General features: G+C 41.4%; 1 protein-coding gene across 3 annotated transcripts in view; it reads left to right on the forward strand.

Annotated features, from left to right (window-relative positions):
- The window catches only part of MIDEAS (mitotic deacetylase associated SANT domain protein), a 58,130-nt gene that overhangs the window by 22,815 nt on the left and 17,029 nt on the right, over positions 1-18,286 (forward strand). For all 3 annotated transcript variants that reach the window (XM_074909619.1, XM_074909618.1, XM_074909620.1), the window contains exons 2-5: positions 10,817-12,509; positions 15,405-15,722; positions 16,272-16,617; positions 17,073-17,139. In XM_074909619.1, the coding sequence (XP_074765720.1) occupies positions 11,052-12,509; positions 15,405-15,722; positions 16,272-16,617; positions 17,073-17,139 (2,189 nt within the window). In that variant the 5' untranslated portion in view covers positions 10,817-11,051. The remainder of the gene's footprint in view (positions 1-10,816; positions 12,510-15,404; positions 15,723-16,271; positions 16,618-17,072; positions 17,140-18,286) is intronic.

Here is an 18,286-nt window from a genome sequence, read left to right on the forward strand (position 1 = left end):
ATTTATGGACTGATTTTTCACAATTAGGAAGGACTTACTGCTCCTCTTAATAGCAATTAAACAGTGTGTATCTTCAGGAAATACAGCTATTCATGGTGTAATGTGGGATTATTGACCCAAAATGTTATGACTTCAATTAGAATGCATTTATATGGTTCCAGGATTGGCAGAGAGAACTATGTAAGTTCAGGAGGAAATGTAAAAGCATGGTATACTTCTGATTTGCTTAATGCTCGTAGAATTCCATGTGCGGGCGGATTAATGTGTGAACTGAGTCTTTTGATTAATTTAAAAGAGCTTTATAAGGGTTCTTAAGAGAGGGCACTCGCCCTCGTGCTTTTGTTGAATGACATTTTTCCTTTCTAGTTGTAGAGTGCAGGATGGGTGGTTTATTTGGTTTCAGGTAGGTTTGTTGAGCTGAAGCTTTAGGAAGCTTCTGACTTTGCTGTGAGTATGTATGAGGCTGTGGAAGCGCATTATAATGTTAGGAAGGGTACAAATAAGCCACCTCAGAAATGAAAGAGTCTTGCTTTGTATTTGATCCCGTATTGGTGCCAACCATCTGCTCTTTCTTTCTTCCACTGAAATCCCTGTGGCTAAAAGGAGGAAATCAGGCAGGTGACTGGCAGGTAACTAGCAGGGAGCTCTGAATCTGGGGGCCCAAGAATGCTCTGATTCTTTAATTAAAGATTCAGAAATGAGTGCTCTCTGGGCCCCTGGATTCTTCAAACCTTTCTGGTTTCCACCATGTGATGATTGTGTTTGCCCATATCTTTCAGTGTTCCTACTCCCAGTATTAACTGGCATGTGCATTTGCTTAGCTGCATTGTTGCAATGCCTGATGGCCCCAGTGATGGCTGAGAGCTTACTGTGCCAGCACAATAAAAAGACCTTTTATATTCAACAGTGACCACAAGACTTCTTAAAAGACATAATTTTAGAAATTTGAACTGAAGTCCAGTCAGTGCTGTTAAAGACTGGCTGCTAGAGTAGTTTTATAATAGATCGGCTCAGTCACTGCTGGCATCTGTCTGACTGCAAGTGTGTGGATGTGGGCAAACTGAGATCAGCAGTGCTTCAACTTAGATAACTGCTGAAAAACAAAAAGATATTTCTGGGTTGAGGCAGGGACAGTCATATGACAAAGGAACAACTATGTTATTATTTGTGTGACCTTTTTACCTCATTTCTTGTCCCCCTCGCTCTTCTTTGGTTATTGCATCATGTGTTAAGTTCTAAGCTCTTTGTGGAAGAATCCCCATCTAGCCTGTTAGTGGGTACTGTTAAAGATAACATGACTTTCATGACCTCAAAATACTTTATGAATTTCAGTGTATTGGGTTTCGGGTATTATTCTCATTTTATAAACTGATCTGAAGTGGCTTGCTTAAGATGTGTGTCTGTAGCAGAGCTGGAAATTGATCCCAGATCCTCTGAGGTTCTACCTATGGTTTAGTCCCAGCTATCCTCCATCCAGACTGGGGTGAGTAATGATGCCTGCTTGATGGTGTTGAGAGTGTCTCTGCTGAGAGCCATGGTCTAGGTACTGGAGTGCGTTTATGTCTTTCATGAAGAAGCCTCTGGGAATGGAAAGTATCACAGTCCCTACGCACTTTCCCCTTTCTCTTCCCTTATTTGTAGGCCATTACCTCCTGCAAAACCTTGAAGGGAATCTGTGAAGCACTCAGACTGTGGTATTCCATACACTGCACACCTACATACGTCTGGTTTTGTGAAGGAGTGCTGGAGAGGCCAAGACGGAAACAGCTGAACCTGCAGCAGTCTTCCCTGTTGCAGCTCGGCGCATTCAGATGTGTCTTCTGCTCGGCGCTAAAGCACAGAGAGATTTTTGTCTGTCTTTGGGGTGTATCCACGCAGTTCTGCAGCTGATGTGTTTGTGGCGGGAGAAGGACATGGACATGTTGTGGTTATGTCAGCTATGTGAATGCCAGGGCAGGGAGAAGCTTTTGGCCTGCTCTTTGCCATTCTGACTTTAGAGCCTGCTGTGATTCCTGCCTGTTGGAGTGTTGGTCTCCCTGTTGCTAGCAACTGCCTTCCGTGACAGCTCCAAACAAAAAAGCTTAAAATAGCTATCTTAAGTGCTTACAACTAGAAGAACTGTTAACCGATTTCCAGTGGGAAAGAACAGTATGTTTGTGTAACTTTACAAAGCCTGTAAGCAGCGTTTTATACTCCTTAATTGCTGTGCTCTTTCTGCGCTCTGGGGCTGCCCAAACCTCTTCAGATCATGGTATTTATCATGATGACAGAATATAACAACTAATAATCCTAACTTCAGTGCAGTTTATAAACATTAACTAATTTAAGAAATGTATGATATACCTATTCTGTTAAACGGTAAGCCTGCACTGTGTTGCAAAGCCGGTTATGAAGATGGGCTTTCCTGCACATTTGTTTACAAAAAGCCCAGTTTACATAGCTGTCTCTTTCTCATAGTTCTCTCCAAGAAGTGCATGTTGTTGCTGTGCAAGGCAAAAGATGAGTCTGGTGCAAATCATGAATCATTTCATGAGAATGATGTTTGGGCAAAATTTCAATTATTTTGGAAATACCACTCAAAGTTTTTCTTGAGGATAAATTAATTGAGGATATAACTTGTATTTGCTATAGTGCCTATTCAATAGCTGGTAGAAACAACACTTTCAGTTTCTTTAAAAATAAATCAGAGTGGGTTTTTTTTCTCCTCCTTCTGTTTCTTTAATAATCTGCTAAATTTTAAAATTCCAGTCTGTCTTTTTAGTAGTTTTTCTTCCTCATCCATGGTGATTTTTTTTTTTTTTTTTTTTTTCTGGTGGAGCTGTTTGTGTAAACCAGATTTTGCCTGGCTTGTTTCTTGTAAGGACAAGACTAATCCGCACTTAACGGGCATTTTCTTTGTAACTACAACTTTTTGTATCTTTCTCATCCCTTTAAAACAAAATTATGTGGAAAATACCAGGCTGAGACGCGAACCTCATACTTGTACCAAGCTTACAGCTTGAATTGAGGGAGACATCCCAAAATATAGATTATTTTTCGAGTGTTCCTTGAAAGTACACATCTCCCTTTTCATAGAACTGTTATCTGAACGCTTCCTTTTGAGGTGCATCTGTTGAGGTTCAGACCCCACAATTCGAGAACTAAAAATCTTTCTTTATGACGTCCTGTGTGCTAAAATGCATCTGTGTGTTTAGATGGAATGTGGAAAATTGTGGTGATAGGGAATAAATAAAACCACGTCCATGGGTGTAAATAGTAGGTCACAATATAATCACAGTGCCTGCTTAGGTGAATTTTAAGATCATTTGAACAGTAAAGCAAGCCGCTCAATTAAATAACATCTATGAGAACACATTTTCACTCCCTTCCTTCACTGTAATAGACCAGAATATTTTACTTAAGGCTTTGTATTTCTCCTTGGTTTGCTTAGTTCATGTGGTGTAGTTAATATTTTCTACTTAGGTATGTATATTTTTCCCAAATGATATGCTAATCCTACATTTTGTGTTACTGTGGTTGCTGTAGGTAATTAATTTATGATGCTGAATGTCAGGAATGATCTAGATTGGAGCGGTAGTTTGTCACATCTGGTAGTGCAATACAAGCTACCTGATTTTGCTGGCACATGGTCCTTCAGCATGACCGTTGTCTTCCCTGATTCATGTCACAGAGCTAATGGATTTCACTTTTGAATCTCTGGTTAGTACAGTAGTTTAATACAGCTTTATCAATTCCCAGCCTCTGAAAATGGGGAAGTGAAAGTGGTAGAAAAGTAATTTTAACCATGCTGTTGAAGTCAGTCATAGCTTCAGTCTTTCTTCCCAATAGAAATGGGCCAATCACGTGAAAAATTCGGGTAGGCCATAAATGTTTTCCATGTGTACTACTTTAGGTATGTGTTTGCTAGCCCCAGGCAGGCACCTTCAGGCAACAGTGGAAGTTGTCAGACTTCCTGGATGCCCTGTTTTCCCTTTTGTCTGTCTGTGAAGCACTTTCTTCTCTTTGCCCCTATTTATGCGCTGTAGAGTTCCTTTTTTGCTATGCAGTGTTACGCAAACGAGTAAGCCTTCCCCATTTCATAGGCTTGATTGATTCTAGGACTTTTATCTGATGTAGTTCTCTAGATTAGTTTCTTACTTGGAGGTGTTGGAGAGGGATGGTTGTCACCTACTTACTCTTTTGTAGTGGACTTAATTTAAACTGGAGCCTAGTTGGTTTTGTATGTCCGCTTTGGGATTCAGTTGCTGCTTTTCGCTTTGGGATTCAGTCGCTGCTTTTCGGTGCTGGACAAGACGCCTTTCACTTTAGAGACAGGCTTTCTAGGTATCTGTGGAAGACGCTGTACCATTTGGGATAAGGTGACAAGGACATAAAACCATAATGCTCCGTTTAAGTTTCTGGCTTTCTTGGACAATGTTGTGTTTCTCGGTTGCTTTGAGCTTTCCCTTGCCTTTCTTCAGAAGATAGATTGCTGTACTTTGCGGTATAGAATTTATAAACATGGTCTGTTTTCTGTTTTTTCTTGTTCCCTCCCAAGTGATGTGTAGGAAAGCTGTGCTGTTATCCTTCCTGTTCAAGGTGTCTGAAGGTGGTGAGTGGGAGGTTGCAAACAATCTGCAGGAATTTTGATGTAGCTAACTGTCTGGAGGAAAATGTGACAAAGTGAGTGTGCAGGAGAGGCTTTTGAGGGAGAGATGGAAGCTGTTTTCATATACAGCAGAGTAAGCATAGGATACGGGTAAGCTGTGCAGTAAGCTTTGCAAGTCTTCTGCCCAACACAAAAACTGTCCCATGTTTTCACTGCTTTCTTAGTTCTTACTCAAGACTGTTGCAATAGGTGGTGGTGGTGGTTTCATAGGTGGTAGTTTCATAGGGACAAAATTTCTGTTACTTGGAACAAGTTCCTTGTTTGCGATGCTCTGTAAGTCTCCCAGTCATTTGAAAAAACAAACCGCCAAAACCAGAAATAAACCCCACCTGATTGAACTATCTCTGCCCTGCTATTGCACTGGAGGAATTAAATTTTCTTTGCCCTTTCTGCACATGTGTAAATAGGGCACCCAATTTTTATCTTCTGCCTGTAGATTTAAACCCACGTTTTCTTGCAGGATTGGAGAGGAGCTGGTAGCTAGTATCCTATATTCTGTTCTCGATTTTTGACCTTGTTTGTTGTGCGATATTAGAAGAGAGTTAGTTCCTCTGTTTTTGTTCCTCATTGGTAAAATGTGTGTTATGATTCTTTGCCTGTTTTATAAATCTGGGATTTGATCATCATAATGAGCAAATTAGAGAAGGAAGGCTTGATTGCTCTGTCTCAGAAGGACATAGAGTAGCTTGCTGTGTTTGACTTAAACGTAAAATTTGTTCTTGGAACCTGTTCATCATCATTAAAAGTGATAGCTTCTTACAGGGAGGTCAGTAACTTGAGCTGCTGGCAGCAGAAGGATTTAGTGAGAAGTGATTCTCATCACTCCAATTTGACAGATTTCTCGTAAGGAACTGTGACAGCATTGTTGCAGTTAAGGCTGAGAATGTACATTAGCTAGAACCCAGGAACACTTTTGATTTTTCACGTGAAAAACACTTGAAGTATTTAAAAGCTAAGATTAATGTGGTGAAATAGAAGATTGTCTATGATCATTATTTTCTGCATCGTTAATTTTGCCAAGGTGTGTGCGAAGTCAGAGCCTTTCCCAAGTAATTTCTGCAGCAATACTGTCAGAGAGAATTGTGTGCAAATGATCTCAAAGGAGATTAGGAATGTGCAAAACTTAAACTTGCTTATCATGCCGAATATAGGTGGTGTAGCAAATGAGCTAAGCAAAGGACAGGACAGCACAGCGCTCAACAGGTGGGCTGAAGAGTGGAGTTTAAGGTTACTAGTAAGTTCGTGAACTTGATATGTGAAATTGTACAAATATACATACTTAGTGAGGAGAATATTTAAAGAAATTGAATAATGGTGGATGGTTATTAAATATACAGGCAAAAAGTTTTAAAGGGAGATAAAGATATTTTAAATGGTTGCAACTTAGTGTTGTTAATTTGACCTCTAAATCAAATAACCTTTTAACTTAAAAAAAAAAAAATTAAAAAGGTTGTATAGCAAACTCTCTGGGCTCATGATAAACTGGGACAAGATGGTTGCAACAGATAGGTTCTGCAGAATCGTTCAGACATGCCTACTTTGGTTTGAGTAAAATATGCTAATGGGTGCTCAGGGCTGGTACCAGCCTAGTGAGTGGTTTGGAGTGCCTGTGCACTGCGCTCCTCAGATACCTCTGCTTTGAAAGGACTTTATTAATTTGAGAACAGCATCCTGGATGCAGGCAGAGACTCCTAAGTCCTGTTGTATACTTAAGTCCTTCAGGAGGCTTTGCCTAAATCTAGCCCATGTGGTGTTTTGTATGTATTTATGATTTTCTTTAACGCTCCAGTGCAGATATGCTGGAGAAGTTTTAGCTAAAAATGCAAAGTCTTAACTTCTCTCAATATAGGTGCAATAGGTTACTTTGCTAATGTTTCTTTCATTTCAGAAAATACTGCATAATTTGACCTTTTTTTTTTTAGGTCTAGGTGAGAAAACCTTGCAACACAAAAAATTTCCTTAGAAATTAGAAAATATTTACAGTATTAGAGGAGGTGACATAAAATTTTATTCAATTGAAGAAAGTTTGAGAGATGTTCTTGCGTGCCAGAAGTTCCTGGAAGTGAAAATAACTGATGATGTTGCATGCCAATTCTCAGAGTTATTAAGACAAAATATACTGATGCTAGGTTCTGCTTTTTCCCTGCAAAGTGTAAAGGAAATGCAAGGTATCATATCACTTGAGCATATTTTGAGGCAAGACATAGTATCTTCTGGGAATTAGGGTATCAGAACTGGCTCTGCTTGGTTCGAAAGTAAGAGATGGTCAGGGGTGTACTGCTCCAAAGCACACGTAAGCCTGGAAGCGTGTTGCCATTTTACTGCGCTACTGCAGGCTGACTCTTGTGCTGAATTTAAAGTAAAACAAACAAAAAACCCCAAAGCTGGTAATTGGCTAGGATGATGATACTGTGAGCTCATTTCTCAACCCCAGGGAGGGAAGCCTGCTTAGTCATAGAGCCAGCAGTGCTCAGGCAATGAAGCTGCCAAGTGTGAGCTTTCCTGGAGCATAGTCATGCTGCAGCTTGAACATCTATCACTTCAGCTTGAACTACGGACTATTATTATTAGGGTGACCTACCAAGAAATTTTTCTGCAGATTTTTCTATATAGAAAGGAGGTTTAAAAACCTAGTTTTGTGATGCTGGATGCACCAAATCCTCTTTTATTTCTTGCTGACCACTTAGCTGGGATTTATTTTTGCATGCAACTGGGAGAACTGGGATGTTCAGTAAGTGTGTTTTGTTCAAAGCACCTTAAATGACTTTCCTCCTCAGTCATATCACTTCACTATCCCGGTGTTTGTGCTGCTGTAACTTCAGTTGTTCTTCAGTCACTAGTGTCGTCTTAAGCGACAAGATAACTTTCCTAAGAGGCATATAATATTTTTTTAGGACTCTCTTTATGGAACACACAAGTACGTATTCCTCTCCCTCCTTTAGATTATGTCTGAACTTACTTTTTGTGTGAACTTGGCATCTTAATACATCTTAATGCTTCTGTTACATCTCTTTCCTAGATGGGTGCAGTTCTAAACTGGTCTGAGTTAGGCTTTGCAATGCTGGTGGCTTCTTATCTAGTAATGGAAAAAACAAAGCCAAAATCCACACAAGTGGGGGGTTTGGAGAGCTGTGCTAATGCAGCACTTTCTCCCCATTTGGAGACTCCTCTTTCTAAAGGTCTTCTGGATACTTGTGTGTATGTGGTAGTTGCAGATCTCATGCACCTCTGTTAAGAACATAAACAGCTGTTTGGTTTTGTTTTTTTTTTCCCCCCTTGTTTTTTTCCCTTTTTTTTTTTTTTTTTTTTTTTAGAAGGGTTAAACGAGTACCCTTGAGATGAGATCTATGCTGGCTTTTGGGCAGTTATCACTGCATTCTTCCTCAAAGTGTAGACAATCTACAGCAGAGCTTCTAAAGGCTGTCTGGCAGATTTAAACTTGATCTGATGATTATGTCTTCTGATATACAGAATAACTTGCATTTTTTTATCAGAATTTTGTGAATGATCAACACAAAAGCACTCAGAAGCATCGGTGGAAGAAAAACTGTTACAATGCGGTCTAGTTTGGAGAGAAAAATAGCTCGTGATTTCAGAAAATAAGTGTCAGAAACCACTGTTAGTAGTATTACTTCAGGTACTGTGGTTTAGCTGTTAGCTCTGTTACATTTGTGGCAGTGCTGCAAAAAGCAAGGAGAGAATATAACATGAATGCACCTGAGAGGCATATAGCAACCTTTCTACCTCTACATTTTTGCTACCAGGGATCCAGTTTCCTGCTGTACGATGTTTTTTCCACTCCTAATGAAGTTTTGAAATAGGAAAAACTTAGTTTATTAAATCCTCATTTGTGTACCAGTTGCAGTTTAGAGAGAATTTTCCATCTCACGTGTCCATAATTTCTCCTAGGGTTATTTTTGTCCTGTTGAGAGAGGACTGGAAAATGAGCCGAGACGTTGTGCTTAGAGGAGGGAGGAACGCCCTGGCTCCGTGATACGGGGTGGCAGAAGTCCATGGTTTGTAGCCAGGGCAAAGGGGGAGGGAGCGTGGGGGGGAACAGCTATGTAACAGCCTGAGGAAGTGAGTCACTTCACTCTGAAACACAGGCCCATGGTTCCAGTAGCGCTGAAGCCAAGAGAGGCCTCTCAAGTGGAAGTTGCGTAAGTTAATTTAAACTCTTTTGTCTTTTCCTCCTCATGCTCCCAACCCCAGTATTAAAATCTGCACTGTAGCAATATCTGTTTAGAGGAAGCTCAGGTTACAGGACTTCAGTGTACTCTATGCTTTTGTTTTAATATTTGTCATTTTAGAGAGTGAAACAGAGAAATTGACTCAACAGTAAAGTTTGTTACTGTTAAGCAGGTATTCTTTATTAGCAGTGCTGGGGTCGCCCCGGGGGATTCTCCATCATAAGGGCTCCCCCGAGTTAGTAAGGGACATCAGTTTTCATACATAAAGATCATACATATTCATTATGGGAAGGGATGTCTTATGATAATGAGTTCTCAATCCATTTACATAAGTTGACACCCCTTTGAGCATGTGTCCTAAGTTCTGTTGCGGATTTTCAGTGGTTGAGGGAAGAAGTAAGCAGTCTTCCTCACAGTGTTCACTAGTTGACCTTCTTTCCAGCGCATGTGCTGTGAAGTCACCTGTAAAGTCCAGGTGTCTTCCTCCTCAATCAGCACAAATCATCCTCCTCATACAGGGTCTCTGTATCCTTTTGTTTGAGTCCCTCCTATCTTAGTTTGCACATTCCAGGAACTGTCCAAGTGTCCATTGAAGGTCTTGAGTCTGTTATGATTTACGTAGGAAGCCTAACGAGCGTCTTAAATCTTACCTAAACAGACAAAGAGGCCTAAGGTAACAGTTAGGGAGTCTTGGGGAGCAAAGATACAACTGGAGCAACACAAGCAAAGCTTTCATATATCACAGTTTAGTCCTAATCAAGGACTGTCATTAATTCATTTGTTTGACCTCTTTCAAGAGAGAGATAAATATATTGCACGTTTCATTGGAGGGGATGTATGTGTTAGTCTTACCTGCTCCACTCAAGAGAAACCTGATTTTATAGCAGAAGGGATGCAATAGGAATAGGTTTTTATCAATTTATCTAAATCTTTCTGAAATATATTGGCAATGTGATTTGAAGTGGAACAGTGCGTATTGAAAAGAGATAGTAATGGAGACTTAATAACTTGAGTGTTAGTAGTAGTTTAAGAATGTAATTAAATTTAAAACTACTTAAAAGGTTTTAGGTGTCTTAATAGAAGTACTAGTGTATGTCTTAACACATTAGACCTTAATCCTGCAAACTAGGCTTTTAAAGCCCAAGTTTGTGGATAGCTTTTTTTCTGTAGAAGAGGAGAGTTGTCCCAGACTGCATGTACGGGAAAGTCTTTCTCCTGTATGTTTGTAGCTTTACACCGACAGATACTTGCTGGTGTCCAGGAGCAGCTGTAACAGTCTGCCTGAACTACTCTTCCATGAGTGTGACCTGAGCAGGAGCAGTTGCTTTCAGCTGTTGAAAAAAGCATCTGGAAGGGCGACAGTTGAGCAGGCCCTGTCTTCATCCAGCGCTTGGGTCCTTGGTGGGCAGCTCTTAATTGGAAAGCAACTGTAGTGATTGGGGGAGGGGGAGTGAACGATGGACTGCTGCCTGATCCTTTCCTTCAAAACACCGACTTTGAGCATCTTGCTGCGTGTTTGGCTGCAGCTTTCGTGTACATGTCTTATGTTTTAAATGTCCTTGGGAAATGTGGCCTGACACATTTTTCTTTCGGCGAGTCATGAGGGGTTTTTTGGTTTGTGTTTTTGAGTTCAGATTAAAAACAGATTATTCTGGCTACAGGAAGACGTAGAAGTAATTGGCCAGATGAGAGGAGTTTAAGAGAAAAACCTTCATGATGAGCTTGAGTGATTAGTCAGAAGTCTGTGTGCAATTGGGAGTTTGCATCACGCAAGTACAGTGTGGTATCTGTTTTGTAAAACTAAGCTGTTTTGGTTTACATTCTTCTAGCAGGTCAGATCTATTATTTCTTACACATACTATCCTGATTTCACTTCCATGGGAAATGGGACAGACACACACATTGTTTCTTATCGCGTGAGGGTTTATATGCCAGTTATGTCTGTTGATGATTCATTGCAATTGCTTCTCTATTTCAGGACCTGTAACTAACTGGACCCTACTGACCTCTGAACCACAAAGGACAAGAGTGAAAAGAAGTGGGAGAAGCACACGAAGAAAAAGGAAGTGGATATACTTTCATCTGGACTTCTTTCCTGCCCTTTATTACTAAAACTGAATGGAAAAGAGAGACTTCCGTGCCTTTCCTCCCCCAGCCTCAGGGATGGGTGGATTGTAAATACAGTGTGTGCAACTGGGAGAATAGACTGAACCATGAATCTTCAGGCTCAGCAAAAGTCTTCAAGCAAAAGGACTGGGAAACGAATTGCCTATTTTAATGAGCAGGAAATAGCTGTGTCATCAAAAGAACCACAGCAGCAGCTTAAGGAAGGACAGTACTATGGTCATGGTGGGAATATACCTGTCTCCCAAACCATGGAGATTTCTCACGCAGGAGGATTAACAAGTGCCCCCAACAATGTTGCTTTGATGAACTCTGTTTACAATCACGATAGAGCAGAATCAATGATGATGCCCCAGACGGTGGCAGCTGTCAAATGGCAGAATTCACTGATGGGAAACAGGTTGCCAGAGAGGGGTGACAGCCACTGGCAGTCTCCACCTTCGATGTGGAATCACAGTATGGTTTTTGGGGGCAACCCAAAAGGACCTCACTCCAATGCTGGTGCCCCGGGCTTCTATGGCCACTCCGAAGCTCTTAAAAGAAGTCAAGAGAAAGGAGTGTTTGTGTCACAGCTGGACTTGTATGGAGATGCTGTTCAGCAGATGATGTCCCAGAAGGCTCAGCTGGAGCAGCAAGCCCTGGTTAGACAGCAAGCTCAAATGAATTCTTTTCATCAGATGCAGAAACAGCAGCAGCAGAATCAGAGTCTGCCATTACAGCCTTTCCAACTTGCATTTGGTCATCAAGGCCAAAAGCAGGGTCTTCCTGAATTGTTACATGTCTTTCAAGAGGCCCCAGCTTCTTCCAGTCCAGCATTTACTGCTCAACAAAAACAGCAGGCTCTTCCCCAGCTACAACTGTTTGAAAATTTCTATCCTCAACAGCAGCAGCAGCAACAGGCTGCCACACAAGCCTTCAGTCTGCAGCAAACTACTTCCATAGCACAGCCCCATGTGGCAGCTGCAGCACCTCAGCATCACATGATGGCACACCAGTTTCAGCAAACAGAGAGGAACCAGGAACTATTCAAGGCTCTAACAGAGCAGAACCAACAGACTGTGCTACCTCAGACCCAGATTCCCTTTCCAAGAAGGTCACGGAGACTCTCCAAAGAAGGTGTTTTGCCGACACCTGCAGGGGAAGCGTTGGCTTCCAAGCAGGCAGAAGAACAACCTAGCAATTTATTTCTGCATCACTGGCAAACACATCAGCAAGAGGTCCCATTACAGCAGCCACCTGAATCACTGGCCCACAACAAAAGTAGCTATTCGCACCCCAAGAGAATGGATCTGGGGCAGAAGGATGTCCCAGTCAACAGTGAGCTGTGCCAGATGGAAACAGACAGGCAAGCCACAGCCCAGAACGGTAGAGATGGGGAGAAACAGGTAGAAGCAGCTGAAGAAAACGCTCAGAGAAGTAATGATTTTCAGGGTGTCCGAGGTGGGGTAATCCAGAGTACACGACGGAGACGGCGTGTATCTCAAGAAGCCAATTTGCTAACTCTGGCCCAAAAAGCTGTTGAGCTGGCCTCTCTTCAGAATGTAAAGGTAAGGTATACATCCTAACCAATATGGCATGGTTTAGACTACAAAATAGGACTGAAATGAAAGGAATTTATCTACATATGCATGATAGGGTGATATCTTGATGCAAGGCGTATTGTAGTACAGCAAGGGCAGCTCTGGAGTGGTGGCATATAAGTTCAGCTACTGTAATTTGTAGATGTGGGAGAATAGAGACCTCTTGGTGCAGTGAAACCACCTAAGGGCATTTTTATTTCACTAATACTGAATGTGGTTTTAGCCTAGGGCTTCAAATATGGACATTTTCAGCTTAGGCCTCAAGCTGATCAGAAATTTAGAGAGACAAGTATAAGCAGTTCAGTTTGTGTCTTTTTACCAATTTATCGCTCTTTTACGTTAAAAGACTGTTGCTTACCTGCCAGTTTTTTCAGTTTTACCAGTTGTTTTCTAAATTCTGCTGTCTAAAAACTACATAATGCAATTTACACATTCAATATTTCCCAAATATTAAAAGCCTGAGGAAGCTTCACTGACATGAAGAAATTATACCAGGCCTAACAAAGGTCTGTCGGGTGCTGTGTCCTGTTTCTGAGAATGACCTGCAGCGGATGTTTGTGGATTGGTAACCTGAGGACATAGTGTGTCTGTAGAGCTTCTCTAGGGCTTGATGGGGAAAAAAATTAGTGTTGGCTGATTAGGTAGTTCACTACTCTTATCCTTTTGGTGTCCCATCAGTCTGAACTGTACAGTATGTATTCCGTACAGCAAGATGACAGGGTTCAAAATTAACTAGCCTAGGTGAGACAAGTGGTGGGGTTTTTCTGAGGGTTTTTTGGAGCTTTTCTTTCAGTTGTGGTTTGACTAATCTTTCATTGAGAGTGTCTCGTGAGAAGTAAAGATAACTTTTCTTGGGAAGCTTTGTTGCAAGAGGCTGATGAAGTGTGAGTGTTAGAGCATGAGCTACTTTTATGTACGGTTTTGCCACTTGAGTTGCTGCCCAGTCAGACAACAAAGGGAAGGGAATTTTATTCCCTCTCTTGTTCTCGTCATCATTTTTTTCCCTAGTCTGTCTGTGGCTGTTTTTTCCAATCCCTTCCTTAGAGGGATGTGCTATTTGAGTGAAAGAACTGAACTAATAAACAATGAGGCAAATATCCATAGCCTACTCCATTTCTTGCAGAGCAGACAACACGGTGACTGCTGATGCTGTCTTTAATCCTTTTTGCTCTAACTCCAGTTGAACAAGCAGCTTTGATAGAAAACTAGTAGTAGTTAGCAGCGTGAGCTATTTGCTCATACTCTCCCCGCTGTTGTATGGTTGTATTGCAGGGAGGCATCTAATTCACACTGCAGACTGATCACCAACACTGTGGCAAGAAAAAGCCAAGAGAGCATCTAGGAACAGGCCCTGAGAGGCAAAGCAAGAAATTGGCCATTGGAAGGCATGTCTACTTGCAGCTTGATTCACAATGTAAAGACTGAACATGGGAGTGTTTTGACAGATGCTCTTTTGTTCTTTGCAGTTATACAAGCAGCTTGTTTGCTTCCATGATGACACTAGCAGAAGAACTCTTTATGTTTAGATCTCTTCAGGCTTCCAGGGTGAGGTTTTGAAAGATGTTAAAATTCTGACCTGAGGTCTGATGGATTTTACATCTTTAAGGTAGCTGGATATCATGTGAGGGAGAAAAAGGAACATGTTTACTGGAGGAGAGTGGTCTGCTGCTCTTATCAGTGTCTTTATTATAAACAACCTAACAACTCTAGCAGAGGTTATGTGAAGAGCATGTAAGAAGGACATTGATGAAGGAAGACACATTCATAATCTGAACCAGTTGTTTGAACACTCCAGTGTAGATGAATACCTTATACAAAATTAGTATTTGAACAGTAACATCTGTCTACATGTAGCATCACAACTGATGCTTTGCACCAGAGCTGCCCATCATACTGTGCCTGCCTATTTCAGGTGGTGCAACAAATTCTCAACTGAAACACCCAAAGGAGAATCTTCTACAGCTTCTAGACTGCAGTTCATTGAAGCTCAAGAAGGCCTTTTGCATCCCTGAAGAGAGAGAGATGCTTTTAAAAGTTGTACTTTAACACCTGGCTTCTAAGTGAGCTGGCAACTACTTTTGAATTGAGAGTGGAATGAACATGTGGATAGTCAGTTGAAGGACTAGAAATCACTGATCTAACAGTACTGACGTCTGGTGTTACAGTATCCCTGTTTTTATTCAGGGATTTATACATTCTCCATTCCCATCTCTTTGGAGCTCAATTTTCTAGCGTTTCCACGAGTGAAAGAAAGCAGAGACATGGAAGCTGTAATACCAGTGAAAAAAGTGCTGGTTTGCAGTTACACCATGTTGATTCTGCTGAGAAAGAGTCCTTCAGGCTCAAGCCTCCTGACTCACATCCTCAAAGACTCCAGTTATAAGAAGGAAAGTTGCTTCTGTCATGTAAATTGGAAAGAATGCAGTGAAAAGCTATCTCTGTTTTTTGTATGAGAGATTTAATTAAGATTATCATGGTTCAGGCTTTCCTGGAACAGAAGTCCAATATTTCAAATTAATAACCTGCAGCTTATGATCATTACTGAGACTGAAGAACCTTTGTTGGAAGTTACATGGCAGGGCACAAATTCATCTGGAAAATACAATGCCAAACTACAGGTAGTAGAATGATACTTAAGAGCAATGTATACAAATATTCTAGCAGTTGAGACTTCAGGCAATACTCAGTTCTAAGAAATTTTGGTAACACTTTTGTGAAGTGTTCTTTTTCTTCCAGTAACATTTTTCCAAATCCATTTCAGCTTGCAAATTGCATTGAGAAACTTGATATGCACTGAAAGTGAGATATCATTTATTATGTTAAGTGCTGCAGAACTTCCAAGGAATCTATTTCTCTTCTCAGGAACTGGATACTTCAGAAGAGAAGGGTGTGCTGATAGCAGCTCCAGGACCTACAGCTGCAAAAAGTGTTGTGGAATTCGCCAGTTCTCCACCAGCTCCCAAAAGGGCCCGGGAGGATAACAGTCTTGTGCCTCTTATCATTCCTGTATCTGTGCCAGTGAGGAAAATTGACTTCCAGAGCCTTGGAAAAGAAAAGTCTGAAGATGGGAAGCTCCAGAAAGGTCAAGCAAATGATCGATCTCCTTGTGAACGCAAGCCTTCTGTGATAGTCACTCGGAGGCGATCTAATCGTAATGCTAACATGGAAACCTCAAATCAGGTACAGATAGACCAAGAAACCAAAGATGAGCCGAATCTGTTAGGTTTAATTATGTAACTTTTATCCATATGCTTTTCTATTAAAGTAGTTTGATCTCAAGGCAGAGAAATGGCGGGCATCTAAGGAAGCCTCTCTGCATTTAAATGCTTGACCATCTAAGACAATATTATCTTGTCTTCTGTTCTCTTACCGCTATTTGGTGTCGCCCTGTATCTATACCAGGGTTCTGCTGTACTTTTATGTCCTCTTTTAAAGCTACCACGGGGTCATTATCTTTACAGCCAAGACTGGACCAGACATACGTGTAGTTCTTGTAAAACATAACTTCATAAGCACTCAGAGCTAGTGTTGCTACCTAATGGTTCCTGTGTGTCCGTTCCATTACCCATCTTCTTCCTTCCTTTATCCCTTTGTGCTGATTGTTGAGACACCCTCCAACTGCCCTATCCAGATTTTGAGCTGCCATGAAAGAATGTTTCATCCCACTGAAGTTTTTCAAATTACATGAGCTTTTAAAATGAAATTAAGTATGTAATTCTTTTCTAACAGCATGAAGATGCTGTTCCAAAGGATGAAGCAGAGGGCTTTGCCCGGAAACCAAAGCAGCGACCAAGACCTGAGCCACTTTTCATACCACCAAAAGCTGGCACCTTTATTGCACCACCTGTTTATTCTAACATTACTCCATACCAGAGCCACTTACGGTCACCTGTCCGTCTGGCAGATCATCCTTCAGATAGGAACTTTGAGCTACCTCCTTACACTCCTCCACCAATTCTTAGTCCAGTGAGAGAAGGATCTGGGCTATATTTTAATGCTATCCTCTCTTCAAGTGGTCATTCGGTTCCACCTCCAATGACGCCTAAAAGTGGTCACAGAACTCTTCTTAGATCAAGTAAGTTTCACTTTATCCTTGCTTTCTTGGCTAATTTATGATTAGGATCTGTGGAGTAATAGGAGGAAGATCATGACTTTGGGAGGTGTGGTTAGGTGGGACTTTGTGATAGTCTGAGAAGCTTGGATGGAGGAAATGCAATGCTGCTTCCAAATGGGCATGCATGTTAAGATGCATTCACAAGTAATCTGCAACACCCCCTACTGACGTTCTTAGGGATGGAAGTCAGTTCCTCTAGAATAGATTGTCATTATCTTGAACGGAGGGGACAGTAAATAGTTATTACTAAGTCGTAGATGGCGACTGGAAGGTAAGTTCTTGGTCATCTTAACCTCCTTTAGTGTATGGGTACCTTTTTTGAGAGATGGAGAGATCTGATTAGATTTACAAGCTGTGTGAAGAATATATCTCAAGTGAAGATAAGCTGTCTGAGCAGTTCTTTCTTTTCCTTGCAGATAGTTCGGAAGTTACCCCTCCTGTTCTTACGGTAGTCGGGGAAGCCACCCCAGTCAGCATTGAACCGTAAGTACCCAGAATATTCTCAGCCTGGTGGTAAACATACTTCCTTTCTTCCTCCTAAACCTCAAAGCTGATCCCTCTACAGTCGATGTATCTCTTAGAAACATAAAAAGATATTCCTACTGGTGACTCAAAATATTAATTGTCTTTATTTAAAATTACTCCATATGATAAATAATGTTTGGGCAATCGTACCTTGTAATTCTGGTGATGTTAACTGCTTTGTATTACTGCTCGTCTGTCTCTGGGCTGAAATACTATTGGTTAGCTAAAAGTGAATCTGTCCTGTTTTGTTGCATACAAACCCTTCTTTGTATGCTGTGTGTTTGGTTTAGAGTGGGGAAATAATGCTCCTTTAGAGGAAGGCCAAAACATAGTATGGGAAAATGTAATTAGCTGTCACACGGACTGGTCAGATTGCAGGTCATCCATGCAGTGTGCATTAGCTGTATCACAGCTGTGAACGTGACTTTGCTCCCTCCTGGGCTGCCTCAGTCTGAAAGCACTGTAGCCGGTTGCACACAGTGTGTGTGGCCTGAGCTAATAAGCCTCATTAGTCTTTTTAGCTGGCTGTGTGCTGGGAAAGCTCAGACATATGTGGACCCAGCAGCGCTAGGGAACACAGTTTGGAGTTACTGAAACTGGAGTCAGGAGCTTAGGCTTGGTGCCAGTCCTGCTAAACCTGAGCAGCGTAGCAAAAAAAAAGCCCTTGCAAATCCTCTGGGAGTATTAATCAGCTCCAGTTCAGTGCTGTAGAACTACAGTGAGGTAGTTCTGATTCATTATTATACCTAGGTTAATGAACTCTTGCAAAATCTAAACATGGAGGTGCATGGCATGGAAACACCCATATGGCACAAAAACACCCACGTGGCACTGCATTGCTGACTCCGTGCAGTCAGGAATCTCTGCTCTAACTGCAGCGTATCCTGTAACATTTGAGATATTTAACTCAAACTCTTCCCAAATGAATACCAGGTTTCCTTTACTTTTTCTTCTAAAATGGCTTGTATTTTAAAAATTGGCTGGAGCATTTGCCGTCAATTTATTTTTCCTTGCCATTTTTCCATTCTGCCTTCCTGTTTGAAGCTGAGTTTTCTGCTCTTTTGGCAGCAGGCTGTCCCGAGCAAATGTTGCAATTGTGAATGCA

The sequence above is a fragment of the Athene noctua genome, chromosome 6 (assembly GCF_965140245.1).
Source record: "Athene noctua chromosome 6, bAthNoc1.hap1.1, whole genome shotgun sequence".
In the NCBI taxonomy this organism is placed as follows: Eukaryota; Metazoa; Chordata; class Aves; order Strigiformes; family Strigidae; genus Athene; species Athene noctua.